The 22,960-nt window shown below is 49.2% G+C and overlaps 1 protein-coding gene and 1 long non-coding RNA gene across 2 annotated transcripts in view; one reads left to right on the plus strand and one right to left on the minus strand.

Annotated features, from left to right (window-relative positions):
- Positions 1-22,960, minus strand: part of LOC115343935 — a 48,613-nt gene that overhangs the window by 12,209 nt on the left and 13,444 nt on the right. The gene's annotated exons all lie outside the window — the stretch shown is intronic.
- CASQ2 (calsequestrin 2) overlaps positions 17,097-22,960 on the plus strand; it is a 34,372-nt gene continuing 28,508 nt past the window's right edge. The window contains exon 1 of the mRNA XM_030020523.2: positions 17,097-17,545. Within this exon, the coding sequence (XP_029876383.1) occupies positions 17,312-17,545 (234 nt within the window). The 5' untranslated portion in view covers positions 17,097-17,311. The remainder of the gene's footprint in view (positions 17,546-22,960) is intronic.

Below are 22,960 nucleotides of genomic sequence, written 5' to 3' on the forward strand. Positions count from 1 at the left end.
AGCCCCTGACTGACCTTTGTATTTGATCATATTTCCCTAGGAGCCTCTCTATACCCTAACAAACATCATATCTTTATTTAGCTGTCAGCTAACAAGGTAAGTGAAACTCGAGAGTGACTCTCCTCCAGCCGCAGTATGCTGCAGTGAGCTGGAGACATGGCAGGCTCTTTCCTCAAGTGTATAAGGAAACACCCGTGTATTATGTCCAGCATCAGGTAGATCTATATTTCATTACAGCCCCGGGCATTTGACATGTAGTCTCAAGAAAAGAGAGCTGTCATTTTTTTCCCCAGGTATTGCAAGTGTAGGGAACGCAGACCAGAAAATGAAGTGGTTCTCCCCGCAGGGCTGTTTGCAGAAAGATCACAGGAGGGCCAAGGCGGAGAAGCATTAGTACCTCTGCTCGCAAGCTCTCACATGCTCTCTGGGCATGCACAGGCAGGTTTCCATAGCTGCACACCTCCCTTGAACACCATCGCACCGACACATGTGCTTCAGGTTATTGCCAGCAGACAAGCAGCTGGCAAGGCACCCTCTGCCGACTTTTTTCCATGCACGGTTGCCCAGTTTCCACAAATAAGAGCAGCAGGGGCAGAGCCCAAATGCAGCCCCCCTGCTACCCAACCATGGAGTGGCACAGAGCAAGCTAAAGGCTTACAGGCAGCTCTGCAGGCAGTGGGTCCAGGCTGCACGTGAGCTATACCATGAAGGTGGAGGCTCCGATGCTAGCTCCATGGCAAGCCACCTCAGGCCCCACTGCTTTTATTAGCTGAAGCACAGCTTGTGTCCTGAAGCAGCATCACTTCAGTGTGGTGCAGAGTACGGTTAATAAACCTTGATGGGCCTGAACAGGCAGCAAGCCGGCCCAGCACAGCACTCCTCGGATCACTGTCAGTGAAGGCAGCACAAGTAGGAGCCAGGGCCAGGACACATCACTTGGTACAAAGTTCAGGAGAAACCCCTATATCTCTGTAGCACACCTCCCAGTGCTCCCAGCCCAGGACCAATACCTACAGTTAGCAACATTCCTCCTGAGGTCTGCCCACACCTCACAAGCTATGAACATCAGCTTTAATTGCACAGTACTTTAGGCAGGCAACAGTTAGCAGAAGAGACCAAACCACCAGCCACCAATTTCAGCAGCCTGTAAGAACAACATCACTATCTCTAAGCTGACACTTTGCCCATTAGCGCATCTGCATGGCACCAGGAAGAGAAAATAGATCCTGCTCTTAAAAACCCAGTCAGCCAACCAAGGAACACAGGCCCCCAAGCTTTTCAAAGGAAAACACTCAAAGTTTGGGCTTGGCAAACACAATATGGCTCAGAAGCTTTCACTCTTCCCAGCAAGAAATGGGAATGCTTTCAGCCAGACCATTACAACCTGTTTACAAGGGAAGAAAATAAAAAAACCCAACAATCCAGAAAAAGAAAAGCTTAACAGTCAGAAGGGTCAGCTGAAGTCTAGGAGTATCAAGGTTCCTTAGTTTTCCTCTGTCTTTTTGGCAGAGGCAATTCTACAAATTCAACTCTTGCTTTCACCCCATACCAGAAAAGCAGCCTGGAATTTGAAGTTTCACATCTAACAAAAACTCTTTGCAAAGAAATGACTTTCAGATCAATGAAAATATTTTGCTTTACCTTAAAAAAAGCCTAGGTGACAAGCTCCTTGAAAATGAAATACTGAAACAGAGCATTTCAATAACTTGGAGATGTTCCACCTTTACATTACTTATGGGGGGAAAAGTGCCTGTGTACAATCAAAAGGAGCTCACAGTGCAGCTGCAAAGACAGCAGACAGCTTGGGCTGCGAGTCATCCTGCTTCAGTTATGCTGGGTCATAGAAAGATTGGTCAAACTCCTCTCTGTGGGTATTTCCAAAATGTCCCAAAGCTGTAAAGATAAGCCTGATAGGTACAAAGTGATCCTCCTCCTAGTAGCTATACCTTTTCCCTACGCAGCTGCTACTAGCCAAGCTTGGAAACAGGATGCTGAAAGACAGCTCTTTGGTCCAGTAAAGTTGTCACAAAATTGCATATGATGTTTTGCTCTGTCATGTACCAGAGAATCTCTTTCAGACCATCTGTGCCTCAGAGCGCAGGATAGCACTGTGCTACCTGAGCCTGCAGTGCCATGGGAGAGATCAGCCTGTGTCAGGCTGTGTCCTGGTGTCACCAGAAAACCACTGCTTGAGCTCAATCCTTTGACACTTGCTTGGGTCAGCAGCTGTCAGCAGCTGGATGCACCCTGCCGTACCCCAGCTCTCACATCTTTTCAGATGCCTGGAACAGAAAACGGACAAACGCCCAGGGTACCACCACCAATGGGGCTCAGGGGGCCAAATCCCAAATGCCAGCTAGCAGTGGGGCGGCCCACCAATGCTAACAGGAGCGCTCCTTGGGCCTATATGATCTATCAGTGTAGATATACCTGTTTATACTCAGCTGAAAAGGACCGAGGGATTACAAGTGGAGGCCAAGCAGAGTCTCCTCATTGCAAATAATGCCATCCACATTCCGGACTACATTAGGAGGAAGGTGGCCAGCGGATCAAGAGAAATTATTATCCCAATCTGCTCAGCGCTGGTGAGGCTGCACCTAGATATTTTGTCCTGTTTGGACCCCCAGTTCCAAAGAGATGTTGAAAAACTTGGAAGCATCAACTGAGATGGTGAGGGGCCTGGAGCATATAACCTATGAGAAAAGGTTGTAGGAGCTGGGCTTGTACTCTGGTGAAGAGAGACTACTAGGCAGTATAACAGCAGCCTACACTTATTTCAAAGGGAGCTCCAAAGATGATGAGCCAAAGTCTCATACAGTCCTAGTCACCTACAGGCTGTGGAGACGATGCAGAGAGGCTTGAGGGAGAGTTCAGTGCAACAGCCCCTAAAAACAGGCAGAACCATTTGGGAGCCAGAGCCACTGCAGGCAGAATGCGACTGCCCTCTCTCCTAAGTTTTCTTGGGATCAATAGCCAGAGGTCTCAGTTCAAGTCAAGGGTCAAGTGTTTTCATTGAGCTTCAGAAGTTGTGATAACTCCTCCATGCAACACAGGCAGCTCCAGAAATACCTCAGCTGTGCAGGGATGTTTTTAAACTGGTCCTGGCTGTAGTTTTGCATTATTTCCCTCCATCTCCCTGCATAATTCTCCTCCAAATGAATGTGGGACCATGACCACCCTAATCCATCTACAGTGTTTAAACTTGGATCACAGCTAATACAAAGGGGCTGGAGACAGCAAGTAAAACACCATATGTTAATTAGCTTTGAAAATTGCACAAGTCCAAAGCCAAAACTTCCCTTCATCTGAACTCTGCAGAACTGCTGATATGGATGGAGATCTGAATCTTGTGTCTGGCTGATCCAAGTGCTCCTAAGTGGCAGTCCCCTATTGATGAGGGAGGATGGGCTGGCTGCGGGACTGCAGCTGCTAGTTGCTACCAGTTCCCAGTACTTCAACTCTGCCCGGCCTGCCACTCATTCTGTTGTCACTGAAATAGCTGAAGCTGGGATGTTCAGCTTGAATGGCTCTTCAGCTTTGCTGCTTGAACCAGTTTCTACCTGACAGCTCACTCTTGCTCCCAGTTACAAGGAAAACCAAGACACCCAGCGCAGCTATGGCACAGACTGCGGCTTAGGTGCCAAGCTGTGAAAGAAAAGGGAAACTGGGGTGGGTAAGGAGGCCCACCTGAAGATGGGCTCCACCTCCCTCCTTGCTCCAGGGCCCAGCTCCATGACATCAGTAGTCACAAGAGCTCAGCTCCCCAGCAGCTCACTCTACGCATTTGCATTCAAGCCTTGTGTGTGAATGTGATTTAGGGTCCTCAAGAAAAACTTGGTCCTTTGGTCTCAGATGGTGGGTGCACAGGGAGGACAGCGGAGAGAACAAGCAGCCCATCTTGCAATCCAAAATGAAATAAGAGGGCTCAGCAGCGGCAGCGCTGGCAGGAGGAGCAGCGGCCCCTCCGCGCTGTCTGGACGATTTCCCAGAAGGGACGGCAAGGCCTGTGTAATCAGGCTCAGCTGGTAATCAGGCAAAGTCCAAACTAGCATAAAGACTAAATTATCCCTTAGTCCTTCCAGCTCAGGGGAAAGGATATTGATAGGGGAGGCGAGGATGGCTGCTGGCCTGCAGCTGCCAGCAGCAGCCCATGCAGACAGAGAAACATCTTTCCACCTAACCTGCCCCTCGCCCCATTGTCATTCAAATAGCCAGCGCCTGGCCTGCAAAAGGGCACATGCAAATCCCAAACCCCCTGCTCAGCTGCACACCAGCATAGCTGCGGGCACCCTGTGGCCCCGGGGGGGGGGGGGGGGGGGTTGTGTGTGGAAATAACACCATCTGCGCCCCTGGGGGCTCACGGAGAGCTGCCCAAAAACCCCGCCGCTTGCTCGCTCCTCCGGTTCACCCCGACTTTCTCCTCTCTCTGGGTTACAAAAAGGGGGAGCGATGCCAGGCTGCCTGAGTCGGCACGAAGCGTGGGCCCAGCGGACGAGGCTAAACCCGAGTCCCACTGGCCGAGTAACCTCGGTTCCATCAGTGCTGGAAGGTTCCATCAGTGCTGGAAGAGTGTTGCAATATCCCACCCTGGGAAAGGTAAGGGTCTGCCTTGCCGCTGGATTCAACCTCTGGAGGAGGGTTTATCGTGCCTTTTAAAGCCCAGTAGACCCGTCCCCACCTGTTCAAAAATTGTAGCCCTCAAAGTTACACGACCATCTTTAAACCACGAGATTTAGTTGAAGTAAATCGGCTTTTGTGTGTGTGTTTGGTTGGGAGGGGGCGAGCTCTTTTTACACTTTCTGAACCTCTAAAACCCCACCATGGAGCACGACTTCAAGCTGCCCTCTGCAGCTTCTGGGGGCTGAGGGAAGGCAGGGAGGGAGATGGGGGGTAAATCTTAGGTTTTACAAACAGAAAGCCAAAACCCGAATTTCACACTAGCGGTCACCTCCGTGGTCCTCCGACTCTCAGCCACCTCTCCTCACACTGCGGCCCCTCCGTCGGCTGTGCAAACGCTGTTTGTGAGGTAACGCACTGGAGCCCGCACCTCGGAAAAACCGCCGGTTTTAGGAAAAAAAACCAAAAAAAAACCCCAAAAAAACCCCAACTACCTCACGGCGCAGGGCGGGAAGCAGGCAGCGCCACGCGCGGAGCGGCGGCGCCACCTAGCGGCCGGCGGGGGCGGCCGGCGCCCTCTGTGGGGACGAGGCCGCCCCGCTGCTGGCAAGGCGGGAAGCCCCCCCCCAAAAAAAAAACATAAAATAAAATAAATAAATGGACGGCGTCGCTTTGTTCAGCAGGGATTTGCGAAGGGGATGCTGCGTGGGTAACAGCTGCCTGCGCAGGGCGTGCCGAGGACTTTCGGAGGGGTTGGGCGGTTCTCTGATGGGAAAAGGTGAGGGTCTCAAAAATGTGAAGTAAGGCCTGCGGGCTTCGTGAGGGACAGCGGCCAGGCGGAGGTATGAGGCTGGGTTATCGCCTCGCTGCACGGCGAGCTCCGCTCTTAACTTACTCCGCTGGGAAACGCGCACCCGGACAGACATCTTCACCAAGGAGGGGTTTGTCTGCGTCGCCCCCGTCAGAAATCGGTGGCCGTGCGTGCGCTGGCCAGGAACGCTCGCCGTGTCCCTCGCCCCATACTGTGGCAACTGGGGAAAGTTGTGGCCGCCTTACTCTCCGTCCCGTGTTTGTGCAGCACCGGGCGGCGTGGATGTCTGCTCTCCCAGCCGCGCTCCTCCGGGATCTGGGAATGCGAGTGGGAGAGATTTGTTTGCCATTTTCCTCTTTAAGGAAGCAGACCCTGCGGGACTTTAGGAACGGGGCAAGAGCAGAGACGTCAAGGGCGGCAGGCTGCAGGGAGCAAGAGGGCAACCTCACTCGGAGGACGTGGTCGTCCCATCACCTACTTTGCCTGTGTCGGAGGAGATGGAGAGATCTGCGTCCTGCAGTGGCAGGCACACCACCGTGCAGGTGACACGGGGGGCTATATCCCACCGCCTAGGAGACTCGAGAGCCACCAGCTCAGTCTGATGACCTGCTCTCGCTCTTCTGACAACTCCGAGCTAAAGCAAAGTCACTTTGGAGCTTCAGAGTTTGGGTCCTCATTTAGACCTCTGCAAGCGGGCACTGGGTCTCCGAGAAGGGACAGCCTTGATCAGCTACCCCAGAAGAGACTTCGTTAATTAGAAATTACTGATGTGTCTGTAGCTGACAATTTGCAAGGAGCTGTTGATGCCTGGATGTATGCTTCTGACTCGGCCCAGCCTACCCATCACAAATCAGCCACTAATAGAAAAGAGCTCAGAATCCTGTTATATTAATTGCACCGCATCATTTAAGAAGCTCTATCTAGCTAAATCTTGAAGGACCTTCAGGAGTTGGGCTCTGATCCAGGAAAACGGTGACCCACATGCTTAACTTCTAGCACAAGGGCAGACCTAATGGGTTGCAAAATTAAGCACAGACCTAAGTGTTTTCAGCTGGGTTCAGGGCTGTACAGGCTAACACTTCACAGAAGGTCAACACCTCGCAGCATGTCAGCATCAGCGGGGTGGCGGATGGAGTGCTGCTTCCTAATTTTACTCATGCTAATAAATTCCCCACCTGTGTCCAGTAATTTACAGGGAAAAAAAAGGCCAACCTGCTGTCACTGGGTAGCTAGAGATAGCGCTGGTCACAGTGTTTGGTTCACGAGAGTTCCATAAGTGAAGTCTCTCAGGTTCTGAGGGTTGTGGGCAGGTTTGGTTGCTCCTGCACCTTCTCCCTGGGTACCAGGCTCACCAGGTTTCCTTCACAATGCTTCCAGTGAATGGGGGGGTTTAGGGCCTGACACTCAAGCAGTGTCATCCAGCTCTCATCTGAGACAGAGGTTAAGTACAGGAAGGAAATTTTGGATAAAAAAAAAAAATTTGCAATTAAAAATGTCAAAAGAAATACTTTCACTGTTTTATCGGAACAGTTCTGTCAAATTAAAACACAATTGTAAAGTCCTTTATGTTACAGGATCTGTGCTTTCTGCCACTGGAGAGTTTTAGCTGGATATTTTTCAATTAACACTTCAATTAATGTCATTGAGGATCTGCCTGAGATAATTCTTAGGTAGCCTTCCCCTTTTTGGCATGTGCAGTTATTTGGATTCACGCCGTCAGCATAAATTGTGCTGTTCAGCCACATAGTTCTGTGTATGATGACAACACATGGAAGTCAAAAGGACTTACTTAAGTACTTGGGGTCTTCAGCAGATTTGAAAAATATTAACTGCATCACTGAATCAGGCCCTGTCCTCATTCATTTAGCTGCCTAAATCTCTGCTTTGTTGGTCTAATCTGGACAAATAGTAATCAGAACGAACTGTAGGAGCAGCAAAACAATAAAAGTTTCACATCTCCACAAGACTAGCCTTAAATATTGAATTGCCTGTTTAAACCCTGAAAATCTGCTACTTGCAAATGAAATAGTGATCCAGAAATGACTGTAGCCTGAAATTGGTCTTTAAAAAGGCATTGTGTTCATAAATCTGCAAGCTTTAACTCAGACAAAATAGTAATGTAAGTAGTCCAGAAAATGTCACTTTATGGCAAGGCAGGCATTTGTATCTTGTCAAAATGTCCCAGATAGCATAAGGAAAGCGCTGTAATCCTCCTGGGAAACTTTCCCTCTGTACTAGATTGAAATGGAAAGAAAGAAAAAAAACCCAACAAAACCACACAGAAAAAAAGGAAGGAAGAAAAAAAAAAAAGTCAAGAAAAAGATCTTGACCAAGGAAGAATGGTTATATTTACTAATTTAAAGCTACCTTTGTTTCTTGCTAGTGGCTGGTAAGAATGGAACACAAACTGCTGTGCTAGATCATTTTAGATCCTCTTTTCACATATGACATTTGCCTAACTGCACTAACAGTAACTCCAGCTCAAATTACTCCATCCCTGCCATGTATATCCACACCTGCTAATCTGGGGAGCTTTGTGGAGCTTAGTTACAGCCTTCAGCGTGCGGATGCTACGCACAGCCGTGACGTGTGGCTCCTGAGTGGCGAAAGACCGAAGTTTGCAGTCCTGGTTCATGACACCATGCACGTGCTCTGAGACAGAAGAGGATGAAGAACACCATCAATGTACAACCTCGATTCTTACCTAAAAACTGTCACACCCTCCAAGCTGACTTGTATCTCCCACCCACCAAAATACCTCCCATTCAGGGGTCTCCAGCCTTCACTAGGACCACAGCACTCAGTAAGGGACCGGCTGAGAGCAATGTCATATTTTGCTCTCCCTGTCGAACCATGAGGAATATCTGGATGTTGGCCACAGGCTGGCATCTGATGGTCTAATCTTCTCTTTAGTACAACTCTGCTTGGAGTGTAAGGCTGCCAGCTGTACAAGTAACTCCAAAGTCACCTTTGACGAACTCAGAGGAGAAGGGTCCAAGCCTATATCCAGTGCAGGAGCCATGCCCTAGTTTTTGAGATCCTCCTTACCCACCGTGCCGACTAAAATGCACCTGAAGAAGAAAACTCTTCACCTGCCTGCGGACAGCCTATCTCCCACAGGGTTGTAGCAGCTTACACTTTCCTTGCACCACTAGTGAAAGCCACACACCTCCCGGTGTTTACACTAGAAACCAGGCACCGTATCTCCTGTGCACCCTCTTTGCCCCATCCTCTTTCCCCCCACCCGGCCACCCCCAGGTCCGGTCTGCCGGCGGGTGGGAGGCTCCTTGGCACACGGGGATGGAAACAGGAGCACACTGTGTGGAATGACTCCCCGTGCCCGGGGGAGAGCTGACCTCTGCAAGCTGGCACGCTGCAGCAGAGGCAAGCGTTATAAATACAAGCGAACCCAGCAGCCCTTTATGGAAGCCACGGCCCAGGCTGCAGCTCAGGGGTGCTGCCAGGTGGTGCTTAGCTAGAAATCTCAGGTTAGAAAGAAATTCAAAGCCACGCTCTGGCAGAACACCCTGCTGGTCCGGGGCTTGGAGAGACACAACTACTGCTTTTTCTCCAGGAAAGTGCTGGCTGCATGTTTTTGGGTGTGCTGGGATGGTTTGTTTTTTTTAATCCCAGGACAGGGCTGGTGCAGGAGGCTGCTGCTGGGGTCTCTTCTTTCTAGCAGGGCTCCTCTGAGCATTCAGCCTCACCCCATAGAGCATCAGCCTCCACTTCCCAGCCTCCCACAGCAGACACGGCCAATAGCTCCTGCCTCATGAGGCTCAGAAATGCTCTGTCCCAGGATGAGGAGACTATTCAGCAACACAAGCCAGTGTCTCTTCAAGCGTGGGTGACAATTTCCAAGGAGAGGTGCAAAAAGATTCAAAAGGACCTGTGAAATATTCCTTCTGGCCAAAAAAGCTGCTAGCTGCCCTGACTTGCGGGTAGCAGCTCATTTTCAGCAAGGCAGAGACGTGGTTCTTCCTACCGTCAGCTGCAACAGCAGTTTTTGGCCATCCCTAAGGAGTGAGGCGAGGTCTCCATGCTTTTGCTAACTTCCACCACATCATCACACAGTTTGTGATTTTCAGGTCCTTCTGATGGCAGGTTTCATGCTACTACTCAAGCATTTCAGTTTCCATTTTCAAACAGAGAAGCTTTAATAGAGAAGCTTTTCCTCTTTTGTGACTGCAGGTAAAAGCTTGAGCACAGGCACCCAGAAGCTGCCATGCCAGGGAAAAATATCACAAGCAAGACACTTCTCAGATCTCCTGGTTTCTAGGCTGACTTTATGATCTGAGGGAAGGGGATAGCTGAGTCGTTACTTCTGAATTCTAGGGAACGCTGTGTAATTGTACCCCAGCTACATACCAATATCCATGGTGGGTTTGCTGCCAGTAGGGCTTATTCACATAGAAAAATTTGAATTAAAAAATTGCCTGGCATTAAAAAAAAAAAAAAAGGCATGCCCAGAGCATGCATAAAGGACTGCCTGTAAGACATCAGTACTGCCTGGAAAGTTATTCACCCTAGAAATGCAAGGGCCTGACAGGTGCCAACAGACTTTTTAGAGAGATTCAGGGCTGTCCCAGACTGTACAAAGTCCAGTTAGAGAAAAGGGAGGTCAAAACGGAGCAGAAATTCAAGAGCAGCAAATCCTTTCTGTCCCCTTACAAAATTAAGGAGTGCGCTAAGCTTGTCCAGCTCATCATCCGAAAGGAATGAGGTTCCTGGTGGCACAGTGAGCTCATCCCATCGCTTCCCAGCTGCGCCCCGGCAGGCGACACGGTCCAGGCAGGGGAGGGGGAAGGTTTTGAGGATGGGAGCGAGGAGAGCTGAGCTGCCTCTCCAGTGCAACAGGTGTAAATCTGCTGGGCACAGCTCCGTCAGCAGCAGCCGGCGCCACGCCGCTAAATTAAACACCCCGTCCAATCATCAAGATGTTATTAAATACGCCGATGCTCTCATGGTTAGGAGAAACCCGAGGTGCAAGTGGCACCCCAAACCTGGCCACCCCAACCCTGCCTGGTGCAGGATCCTTGTTTTAGACCCTGGCCCCAAGGGCTGGGTGGAAGCAGCGCTGGTGGTTAATGCGTGCATGGGCGCATGCAGGCAGAGGATTTTTCCAAAGCCCCGTGGGAAGCCTGTGGCAGTGGAAGACTCGAACGTCCATCTCCTACCCACAGCCACCTCCTGTCCCTCCTGAAGCACCCATCCCTACCTTTCCCCCAGGGGGGAGATTATGCCCCTGTCTTAGGGGCAACTACTTTAACAAACTAACTCATCAGTTTTGACATCACAGCACAAGAAGGTGACATAAAACAGGGCAGGGTGGCAGTGACATGTCATGGGATTTGTCCTAGGGGAGAATTTTTCAGCATGTGACACCAGAGTTTTTCTGAAGTAGGGTGCATTAGAGGTATCTGGGGGAAAAAAAGGACTTCTCATCAATCAGCTTAAAATTGCTATGCAGGGATCTGCATTGACACCAGAATGATTTTAGGGGTTTGTACATCAAAAAAACGGTTGAAGGCACTGGCACCAGCACCAAATGCATGTCAGGACTCTCCTTGCTCCCAGGTCCTGCAGAAGAGAAGGTGAGCAGGAGCCCATGGAAGGCAGCAGCATGACCGGTTCTCCGCTTGGGCTGCTTTGTGCAGTGTGATCAGCAGAACTCTGGGTCACATCTGTAGGACCCCGATTACTGGCAAGGCAAGGATTTTACTAACCAGGCTATGGCTATCACATCTCCCCGTTTTCAGGTTAGGTAGAGCCAGAAGACTAGATTCTAGCTTGAAAGTCTCTTCCAAATGCTTGTTATTTGCTCAAACAAGGCTGCCTTCCTGTGGATCTGGAAAGGCATTGCCTATCGGACCCAAAAAAAGCCACAAACAGAGCTCCCCTGTGCCCAGCCTCCCAAAGGCAGTGGGCATGGGCTCCTGTTAGAGGCTCAGTGAATAAATCTGGGTCTGGCCTTTCTAGGCAGGGTGCCAGTTACTCCATCCTAGGAGAGAGGAATTTTTGCAGACAAAAGCGCAGGGAGCAATGGGACACCTTAGTGTAGCCTTGCACGCTCACCGGATATGATTGGGGCCTGCAGCTTATGAAATGGTCTTTCCTAGAACATTTTCAGCACCAGGTTTTTTTGGTTGTTTTTTTTTTTTTTTTTACCATCTCTCTGCCCGCTCATTAGTAGGAATCAGGCCTCTTCTAACATGTCTAACGCATGCACATATGGCCAGGCACAAAGCTGTCACCCCAGCTACAATTCATATAATGCCAATTTTAAGCTCTTTTTTCTTTGAAAATATCTGGGTGTATTAGAGGTAGCAGCTGTTTGCTGTCTCCTGTATAAGCAAAAGTACCAATGCAGAAAATCCTCCCATCCCAGTGCTACCTGCAGAACGCCCCCCCAGGGAGCCTTTCCACCCTTTTCCAGGGTGGGTTGGTTGCGCGTGGGTAAGTCGTACCCTGCTCCCACAGGCTGGCAGAGCTCCCAGCCCAGCTGGGAGGGGTAGGCAGGTCGCTGCCTCTGTGTCCTGCTGCAGGCTAGCTGCAGCCTTTTCCAGTCCACCCGATGGGTCCCCCAGCCACGGCAGTAGTTTGCCTTCAGGCGTCCCTTGTCAGACCTCTGCACAAAGAAGCAGGCTTGTCTGCTTCCAGCATTTCTCCTCACGCTTTTCATTTTCACTTTATTGCTCTCCTTCCCACCCTTTTCCATCCATGCCAATGGCCCCATTTCCCTTTTGGCCCCAAGTGATGTCTGAATTAAATCCTGTCTTGCTCTGTAGGGTTTATAAACCCCTTAGGAGGTAACTATCCCAATCCTCCTGGGACAGTCCTGGTTTTGACCTTCTAAAGTACTTTCTGACCTGTATAAGACACAGGTGCCGGACCAGCTCCCAAAGACAGAGAGGTGCAACGATCCCCATAAGGTAGCACAGAGCAACTTTGCTCAGGGGGACACAATCTCTAAAAAAGACAAGACTTTTTCAAAATGTCAGAGACCCTACCTGGCTCAGAGTCAGGACTTCTGAATCATCTCGTTGACCGTCCTTTTATAACTTCTATATAATTTTGTACAAGTGCTTTTGTCTGTGCTGTGTTTTATTTTCCTCATTAAAAACAGTGTGTGTGTGTCAGAAAACAGGAGGGTTTGTAGCATCTTCTTATCACACGGCAGGTCTCAGGACACCTCAGGCAAAATATACAAAATGCCGTCAGGTGCTGGCAGTTTAAAATGGGAAAAAAAGGAGGGAGTGCAAATGATACAACTTCTCTGCCTTGTACTTGCCATCACTGACATGACTGCATTGGAGTACAGGCAATGTAAAGCACCATGAAGGACTTGTCACCTTTCAGGGCTGAAGGGAAGGGGGAGAGAACTAGGTTTTCTTACACTGCAGAGCTTTCCTCGAGATGATAGTGATCCTTTTGGTCTCCTTAGAAAGGCTCAGTGCATCTCTGAGTCTCCCAGCCTGATCACAGCGGTATGCTCAAAGTTATTATGAGCTGTGACCTTGCTAGGCTAGCTGGTGGCAAAAGGCATATTTTCTGAAAACTCCTATCTTGCAAAACATACAAGGTCTTAGAAGCTTGAAAAGAGATTAGCTAAAGCAGAACCTTAAATCCTGAAGCCCTGGAAAAAAGGCTCACCGAAGCATTTGGATCAGCGGTGGCTAGGGACCTCTTTTACCACATGAGCTAGAAAGGACAATGAAGGTGAGAATGGCAGCGTGGAGTGCGGCTGCAGCAGCCAAGAGGGAGGAGCAGCAAGTGTATATCCCTAATTTATAATACAAGTAGGAAAAAAAATCAACAAGAAGGAGATTCTTATTTATCCTATGTTTGCACCCAGCATTTCTGCAAGCCCAAAGTGAAGGGCTGAGATATTGTACTGTTTTGAGCACTTCTGTTGTATTACTGTCGCTGGCTACCTATCTTCACAAAATTCAAAGAAACAAAGTAAAATCCTGCTTCAATGCATGACAAGGGTGGGTTTGCAACCTAATTCCCTGCAGCTAGGATTTTGCTCAATGAATATACCCCAAAGAGCCTAGAATAGTGGCTAAAGCCACAGCAGGCTTTTCCTTTAATTCTCTCTTTCTTTGCCTGAAGTTTTGGGGCCAGTTCTGAAGGTTGTTTGAATGCCGTGGGCACCTGCCCAGGTGGATGGGCATCGAGACGTACCAGCTCATTTCTCAGAGAGCTTTCAGGTGGATGGTGGGATGGTTTGCCAGGGAAGAGCATCATACCAATTTCTAGAGGCAGGACTAAAAGATGGTTAAGGAGTCAGAGTTGGGAGGTTGAACCTTGCAGTCAACTTATATCAGAGACTAACAGATGCCAGCTTTGACAGGGAATGAGCTGAAGGGCAAATGTCCCAGGACACAGTGCTGACCATATCACTCCCTTGCATGGCACTGGCCATAGAAACAGATGTATTGCAAACACGGGCAGCTAAATAGGATCAGGGAGACCTTGGACTATGCAGAAAGATAGCACAAAGTATTTGTAGTGAACCTGTGAATGCAAAATCCAAGATTTCCCAGAGAAGCAATTTTTCCCCCTCATCTTTCCCTCCTATGGGGAACTGTTATTGCTCCTACCCTACGGGGGAGGATCTGACACACAGAGAAACCTTATGGCAGTGTCCTGTAGAAATGGGCCTTCAGCAAAACTCAGGTTCCCCAAGTCCATGAAGTCTACACACTGTCCTTTTCTTGACAGTGAGCCTGCCCCAAAATTCCCAATCTAAAACATTATCTGAGTGTGGATGGACAACTTTGAACTCCCAAGGGGATTTGCTCCTGGGGCTGAGATAGGCACGTTTCAGTGTGCTGCTATCGGGGCCCAGAGAGATGATGAAGAAAAAGACACATTATTTAGGGCCTTTGTCAGGGTGTGGGAGAGTCTGCTTCAGTCCCAGCGATGCTATTGACATCCTACAGCCCACCCCCCGCCCCGCCCCCAGGAAAAAAGCAGTTCTGTTCAGACTCAAGTATTTAACTGCTGTTCTGAACATCCCAAAACACGTGAATCCAGGATTTCAGGTCTGTATCGGCAGGGTTACAAGGGGAACATCTGATTTGACTAAAGTTCCTTAGAATTAAGAAATTCAGGTGATTGAGGCAGTTGTTCAGATTTTGAGGAATTCATCCTGAACGTCTTCACGGGTTCATCCCTTTCTAAGTCAAACACACAAATTCTGCCTCCTGGGAAGCATACAGCCATTTAAAACACTTCTGACTTAGTGAACAAGGTATCCTGAGTTTCAAATAGATGTAGCTAGAGCTAGAAGACCACAGAAAATGCCCACTGGATTTAACACTAACAAACAGTCCCACTGAGGATCTGACTGGAGGGACAAAGGAATGGACTCCCTGGTGACCGTGACATCCAGTGTCAATCTCTTGGAGGAATTCCCTTTGGAGCAGAGGTGAAGCCTAACAGTCACAGATCTTTGCTACTCATGCCACAGACAGATAAAATAGATGGGTCTGGGGCTAACGAGGCAACACTTTTTGTGAATAAAAAGCATTTTTGTTCCCTTTTTGATAGCAAAAAGAGGAGAAAATGAAAATTGGATTGTATCTATTTTTAGGCAGATTGAAAAGTTACTCAGACTAGAGAGAAAGTGCCTCAAAAATAACTTAAGTGATATGAAAGTGGAGCAATTGCTGAAGATCAACAAGAATAAAAAGAGGGCAGGAGCCTGGGAAACCAATTTTGAAGTAGCTGTGCACCTTTCATTTTTACAGTCCTGTCTAATGTGTGCCTGCTTTAAAACACACTCTGATGCCAGTGGAAGCCTGCTCCTGCACCCCAAATCCATGGGGTCCTTCAAAGGCAACCAACCAGCCTGGTGTGTGCCTGGTCATCCCACAAACTCGGTTGTGCATTTTACAGCCCAACCATTCAGCAAAAGCCTAGCCAGCCAATGCCACCCACTGTGACACAAGTCTTGCGTCTCCCACTAAAAGCAATATCAGACGTATCCAGGTTTGTCACATCTCCCTCCAAAAATGACTGTCCTTGAAGGGTGCCTCAGTAGGGAGTGAAGTTCTGAGGCTGCCTTGCTCTGGCTTCTACCCAGATTTCTCAGGCTTCGTCATTAGGACATCAAGTTGCAGGCAAATATTGAACTTTTGAAAAGGCATGGCAAGAAACTAAGAGAAGGCTTTAGAAATAAGACGGACTTGGAAACTGTCGCCCACAGAGCTGCAGCCAGTACGTCATGGTCTGTTCAGGTTGGAAGTGAAAGCCGAGGGGACGTGTGCTCCTAAGTCACCCTGGAGATGGGTATAATTGCTAAGTAACGCTCTTCTTTCGCCCCAAACATTGAAAAATCCCAGCCATACAATGGGAACAGCTGGCTGGGGAGAGAGTTGCACGCACCAAGAAGGGACATCATCTCTTCCCCGCTGTGGATGGAGCAAGGCTGCGATGGAGCAACACGCAAGGAGCTGGCCTGATAAGGCCACATGTCTGCACATCACTTTGGCGGTGGGGGGGGGGGAAGACCCCTGGCCACCATCAAGCTCGTCTCTGCCAGCCCCTCGGCGTGCCTTCCCCGTCGGATCCGCGCCAGCTCCGGTGCTGGCTTGCGGCCAGCTGGCCTTCCTCCACCTGCCTGTCGCTGCCAGTCATGGGGCAGCGGTGACAACCCGCTCGGAGAAGGGGAAGAGTTGAAAGAGCGTGCCACCGAACCGTTCTCCGCCCCCCCCAGCAGCGCCAGGCAGCAAAGCGGCAGCCGGTCCTGAGCTCCTGGGGAAAGGGGAACGGGTCATCGTTCCCGGGTCATCGTTCCCGGGAAACAAAGAGGAAGGAATATGCGGGACCGCTTGCTGGGAAATTCAACAGGGTTGTGTGAAAAAAAACCCCTTGGGGCCAGCAGGCAGGTCCCATCAGCTTGGAGGCCAGCAGTAATGGTGGCATCTGTCCATCACCTTGAGGAGAGCCCTGCCTCCTACCCTTCATCCCCTTTAGCATGATAAGGTTTTAACCACTCGCCGGCAATGTATGGGGCTCGGTAGCTGCTGTGGGCATGGGAGGTTGCAATGTAAGCTGCCTTCTGCTTTGGGATTACAGGTCCAAGGGCCAGCGATTCTCCTGGTACCCTGCAAGCAGAGAAGGTGCTTCAGAAAAGAGCTTGAATGTCAGCCGGCAGCTCCGGCCGATGCCGCAGGCAGGGAGTCCCACGAGCGCTCACCTCCTTTGCTGCGGAGGAAACGGGACTTCTCCTCCAGCAGTGCAGATGAGTCTCTGAAACTGTTTAACCCGAGATCTGTTATCCAAAGCCTAATCACTGTGATGCCCGAGGGGTTACAAAGAGAGATACCCTTATTAAAAAATGCAGTAAATACCTTCTATTTTTGTTAAGCCCTAGTAGGACAGGCTGTGCCTCGGTTCTCTGTACAAGTGAAGCCTGTCCCTTCGCAAACCCTGCCCGCGTATTCCCAGCATCGACATCTTCCACTCCCTCCCTCTCGCTCGCTCCCTCTCTCTCAGATGATGCAGAGTGCCAGCAAGTCCCTCAATGGTGTCATATCTGTCCTTTTTATTCATTGCAGGGTTTATTTTTAGCCTGAAACAACTGCTTCCTAAAAATGGAGTTCCTAATGACACGGGAGCTGGACACAGCTATGTAAGGTATCCAGGGCTTGGCCTGACAGCTTCTCCTGTCTGTCTCTTTGTTGTAAGCTCAGGACAGCAAAGTTTGCTGCTCCCCACCAGCCTTGCAGCGTTTGGGCTGATCACTAGGAAGGCAGCAGAAAGAGGAACTCGGCTTGAACTTCACCTGGAGCCTTTGGTCTCCCCCTCTTCCCAAATTAAGAAGGAGAGGGACGTTTACCTCCCCTCTGCTGCACTCCAAAGGGCTCCCCTATGAAGGCGACTTGCTGGATCCTTGCAGGTTTTTACCTGCTTTTCTGCTGCAAAGCAGAAGAGGGACTGAATTTCCCCACTTACGATGGGAAAGACAGAGTGATCGACCTGAACGAGAAGAACTACAAGCAGGCCCTGAAGAAGTATGACATGCTCTGCCTACTCTTCCACGAGCCCGTGAGCTCTGACAAGGTCTCCCAGAAGCAGTTCCAGATGACAGAGATGGTCCTGGAGGTAAGTGCCGCCGCATGTCCCAGCCGGCGTCGATACCACAGCGCTGTCTGGAGCTGTGGAGAGGAGCCATGGGACACGACAGTCCAAGGGTCTTGTGTAGAACTGGGGACGGGCAGGAGAGCACCCAAATTTTGAGTTTGTTTGCCTGGGTTTGAGTTACCCCCTGAGTTCTGAAAAGCCCGGGAAAAAGCCTCTGTTGTGCTTTTCCGGGTTGTTTGCTGGGAAATAGCCGTTCTGTATTGTGCGTCAGAAACCCAGGCAATAGCCAGTAACCTTGCAAACCTCAGCAACACGAACTCAGCTCAGCTGAGCTTTCCCAAACCTCAACACAGACCTGAGTCCGAAGCTTGACATTTTTAGATCCTTTCTCATTCTGTGCAAGCCAGTATCCCCCTTGTATTCTGGATTCAGTCCCATTTTCTGTCCCACTAGGAGCAATCAGCCAAGAAGCGTTAGCAAACTGTGCTGCAAATGGGCATCCTAGCTCCCCATCTCAAAAGCTCCCCGTTGGTGCAGCATTAAATCCCTTTTTGTTTTTCTGACACTTGATTGCCTGCTTGGAATCAGTCTGTAGCCTCTTGTTAATGCAACCATTCACTTCTGTGCTAGAAAAAAAGTGTTGTTAATTCTTTGGTGAAAGAATGATTAATTAATCCTCAGTAAAATAAATCATGGTAAAAATTGTGAAGTAGATTCACAGCATTCTTTCTTGTAGTGTAGCTGTAATCTAGGGAATCATACAGCTGCAAGCCTGGATTGTCAGGTGCTTGTTTCCTACCAGGGGCTTAGAAATATTCCCTCTTAACTAAAAGACACATTTAGAAAGAAAGTGCGAATTGCAGAAGAAACACATAAGCTTTATTTATCGGAACCAGAGAGAACATACATTGCCCCCCTAGGAGTATAGCAGATGTGAATTAGAAAATACACTCGCTAAGGGCTAGGACCTGAAAAAGTCTAATGTCAAGTTCAAAATCTACTGACCTCCTCAGCAAGCCTGACAACAAGAAAGATTCAAACACTAACCAGATTTTACTCACCTGTCAGGAAACAGTTACTTGCTCCAGGTGAGCAATAAAATAACATTTGACAAAGAAAAGAAAAAATAACACTGGAACTCCAGTTGAAATGTTTATGGTTGGTAGTATAATTGCATTGTTATTTAATAGGATAGCTATTTCATGCTCAAGAGATGGCAAGCAGTTGCTAAATACATATTTATAGAAATCTGACAGAAGCAGGTATCTGTTGGGTACTATCAGTTTTAGTCCCCATGACACCTATACGCATGTTAACAACCAGCCATATCAAGGGTGCGACGGCTACAATACAATCTGGCTTAAAGCTTTTATTTTGCAGGGTTTGATTCAGCAGCGAGTACATTAGCTTAGGACTCTGGTGATTTGGTTTCCATTTGCCTCTCTGCCATGGACTTCTTATGTGACCTTGGGCAAGAGATTGAGGATTAGATCTGCAGCAGACTTTATATAATTGTAGTGTTCCAGTCCACTAATGCTCAGCTACCGGCTAACTGTGCCACAGCGCAACCGGCACTTGTGGCTTTGACCTCAAAATTTCCCAAGCACTTGCAATGCTGATTCAGTGCATGTCTCGAAGTTTCACAGTCACCCCGCCTTGGACTGGGAACTGCAGCAGCAGCAATCTGACAGCCCAAGCACAAGAGCAATCTGCAGACTGAGCACTCCTTTGCCTCTGTCACTTGGGGGAATCGGACAAGGAGAGGGTCTCAGAAGGCAACAGAGAAGATAGGATGTGTCTTATCCCGCATGGGACACAGCCCAGCAAGGTGCTAATGCTCCCAGTTTCTGTACTAACTCAGTCATGGGAGCACTCGTGAAAGGAGTGGGCAAGCCAGGGGTTGTAATCTGCTCCCTCTTGTGACGGCGTTCACCTCCCTCACCTCAAACCAGAACGTGTTGTGCCATGGGGGTCACTCTCAATCATCTCCCCTGCCGGACCTCATCCAGCTGTGGGACTTCACTGCACCAGGACAGGGAGAGGGAAAGAAAAGCCTGGAGTGGCTCTGTGGCTGAGGTGTGGAGCTATTCACCCGGGAGATGAACCACCTGGGACCAGTCTCCCTGGAGGCAGGCAGCAGCTGAACCCAGCTCTCCCATAATTCGAGCACGTACTCGGAGTAATGAGGTGCTGGGTAGGCACAGGAGCAGTGACAGGGCCTCTTCTTCCAGCCAAACCTGGGAAAAGTTCACTCAGGAGGGCTTTATGTATCTAATTTCAGTAGAGGATTCAGGGCTCTGAGTGCTGAAGGTCCTTTATGCCTGAAATAAGGTATCTTACGAGGCAAACACTCCAGCCCTTGGTGTTCGCTGCCGAACCCTGGGGGGTTCCCGGCACAGGGTGCTGCCTGTGGTAAGATGCCTTTCTGGGCATCTCATGTTTTTCCATCTTACTGTACTGAGAGTTTACCTGCTGACTTACAACAAGAGGTGCTGCTTCCGCAGCCTGGGAAACATCATGTCCTTAGCCTCCCATCCATAAAATAGCACTGGTCTCCATCAGTAGGAATAATAGGGAGCCTTCATCCAAAACACAGGCAGGTGTGGAGCTAAGCAAAGATCTGACCTGGGTGGTTAAGGGTTGTTATGTCCTATTGCCTGATGAACATGAGTGTGTGTGCATATGGAAGGGAATGGGCTTAATGGTTGTTAAGTCCAGAAAAAAACCAAATGTCTACCCTTTCTGTTTCTCCCACATGTACCTGATAAGAAATTTATAATTCCAAAGACCAGAGTCCTGAAGAAATATCTTAGACACCAAGAAAAGAACAAGAGAGATCCAATGCCTGGGTTCCTGCAAATTTGCTAGGAGAAACTCCCAGGTGTGCCCAGGTATCAGATAGCATGGCGCATTGCTGAAGCCAGCAAAAGTCTCAGCAGGGTTGACCAGTTCCTTCTTGACTCTAGATCCATCCACCAGCTCAGGCTTCAGCACCTGGAAAAAATCCACAGCTACAAAGCACCCAAGAGGGGCAAGATGGTTGCAGACAAACACACCTCCAACCTAGAAATATATTGTCCCTTGACCACGAGCATGTTTTCCTTGAAATATGTAGCTCATGGTCAGTAACAAGCTCTGACTGGGGATTTTCCCAAGAGTGAGGAGCCCGTGAGGGTCTCTCTTACCTGGGTCCTCTGGTTTCTAACAGGGGTTGAGCTCATGTGGTAACATTTCCTTCTTTCAGAGCACTTTAGTCTCTTCCCTTTCAAGTCCTTGGTCTTCACAAAACTTGCAATGACTTTTTTATGCTGAGATCCCTGCCTCTGGAAAATTTAGCTGAAAAGGGCCGATAGCTAGAAAAATTATTAGGGAAGGGGAGGCAGCTGACAGACAGACCGGGGGGGAGAGAGAATCACACAGGTCTCATATCCTTAGAAAATCTAGCTGAAAACCTGACAGCACATGAGTAAAGCTAAACACATATTTAAGGACTTTACCAAACCATAACTACAAAGAGCAGACTGAGGAGAAAGTGATATAACAGGGAAAATTTCCTTCCCAGGACAAAAACCCAGCATGCAAGACAGACTGACACTGTCAAAGCACACCAGCTATCACCAGAAAAGGGATGCCATCATTAAGCTGATATTACAGTGGGACAGCACACGGCGTCTTCAGCTCCCTGCACCCAGGGGTACTGGGAACTGTGACCAGATTGCCCCGCAGCTCGGGGTCCCTTTCCAGTTTAGAAAGGGAATGAGGGTGAAGACCACCGTGAAGCAGCCCTGACAGCTTTTGCCACCTACACTGTTGGGTGCCACCTGGTGAGGACACGGTCTGGGGACAACCGAGCCCCTCTGGGAGCAACAGCAGCTTCTTTGGACCATCCTTTGTGCGTGACAACAGCTCCGAGGATGGCAGTGCCAGCCCCTCAGGTTGGGGTGGGAAAGCTGGGGGCTGTTGGGTTAGTCTGTCAGGAAAATAGTCAAAGCAACGGTTGGAGATGCAACCTGCCTACTACTTTCCAGCTAGGGTGGAAAAGGATCGGGTAAGGATTGTAATAAGACAGAAACCCAGGGCAGAGACAGCATGAGCACAGGCTGCTTCACAGCTCAGGTTAAAGGGCTCTTCTCCTTTGCTTGCCTTTCTCCTCTGACTCCACTCTGCACCACTGACTACTGAAAAGCACCTGCAGCTGGAGTAGGGAAAAGCCTCTGTACAGGGCAATGCAGAGGTTGAAACTGGCTGTCCCAGAGCTAACAGTAGCTATTCCTACACTGTGGTGATGTTTACAAGAGCCCTGCATGCCTTGTGAGCTGAGCACAGTGAAGAAGAAAATGAAACAGCCAGGCACAAGGCTTCACAGTAAGTGTTTAACGGACAAGTAAGAAAAAAAGCTACTTGTCCTAAAAGGTCTCAGCTGTAATGAAGAAGGGGCAAAAGAGGAAAAGACCAAAGCAGTGAAGCTGAGAAATATCTATTCTGCTTTTCTTCTCCTCCTTAGCTCCCTTACTATATTTCGTCCTGTCTCATACCACCACTTCTCAGACCTTCTCCACTCTCCCTCTCATCTCTGAACCTCCTAAATATTGGGATAGTTTTGCTTTCCAGTGGGCTGGCCCCTGTCTTTAGGAATCATGTAACAAGAATAATGAGCAGTGGAGTTAGGGGCTTTCCTTTTGCACTTGAGAAGCTCTCTCCAGCATCTGAGCTTGGCTCACTACCATAGCAGGCTGCCTGCAATGCAGACCATCGTCTCCATTACTGTGTCCCCTGCTGAAACTCGCTCAGTCCTGGCTCCCCTGTCATTCTTGCCTTGTCATCTGTGTGCATGTGTAATATCTTTAAAAAAAAAGACGTTCGTCCAGCCCAGATATTTTAGGCCCTTCAATGCAACAGTGCCCCTGGGCTGAAAATTCGTGGAGAACTGCCCTAGCACAAACCAGTCTGATTAGAGGTAAGAGAAGAGGGACATGGTACTCCCCTTTCCAGATGAGGTCTAGGATCAGCCCAGCCTCTAGCAATAAATGGCAGAAAAAAGTGAAGCTCCTTAACATATTTGGCCAATTCTGTAACACAAGGGAAAATTTCTCCTACAAACCTGGGAACATAAATCCCTGAGATTACATTGCATGAAATCCTCCCAATGCCCAACCACAGCCAGTAGCTGTGGTGTGAGAAGGAAAGATAGACTTTGAACCCAGTAAAAGGCAAGGGTTAAATTGGGTGTAAGGTCTACCTCCCAGTTCACTTGAGAGCAAGGATTTATTTTCAGGTGTTGAAACTGCAGCTTTCAGCTCAGGATGGAAAAACTGGTGCAAGGTCAGCTGGTTTTGGGGTAGTTCCACCCACATGGTCTTGAAATCTCTTGAGAGCAGATGTTCCCATGAGAGTTGAGAGCCATGTAGTATATAGCAAAAAGTCCTTCTCTGCTTC

Source organism: Aquila chrysaetos, chromosome 7, assembly GCF_900496995.4.
Source record: "Aquila chrysaetos chrysaetos chromosome 7, bAquChr1.4, whole genome shotgun sequence".
NCBI lineage: Eukaryota > Metazoa > Chordata > Aves > Accipitriformes > Accipitridae > Aquila > Aquila chrysaetos.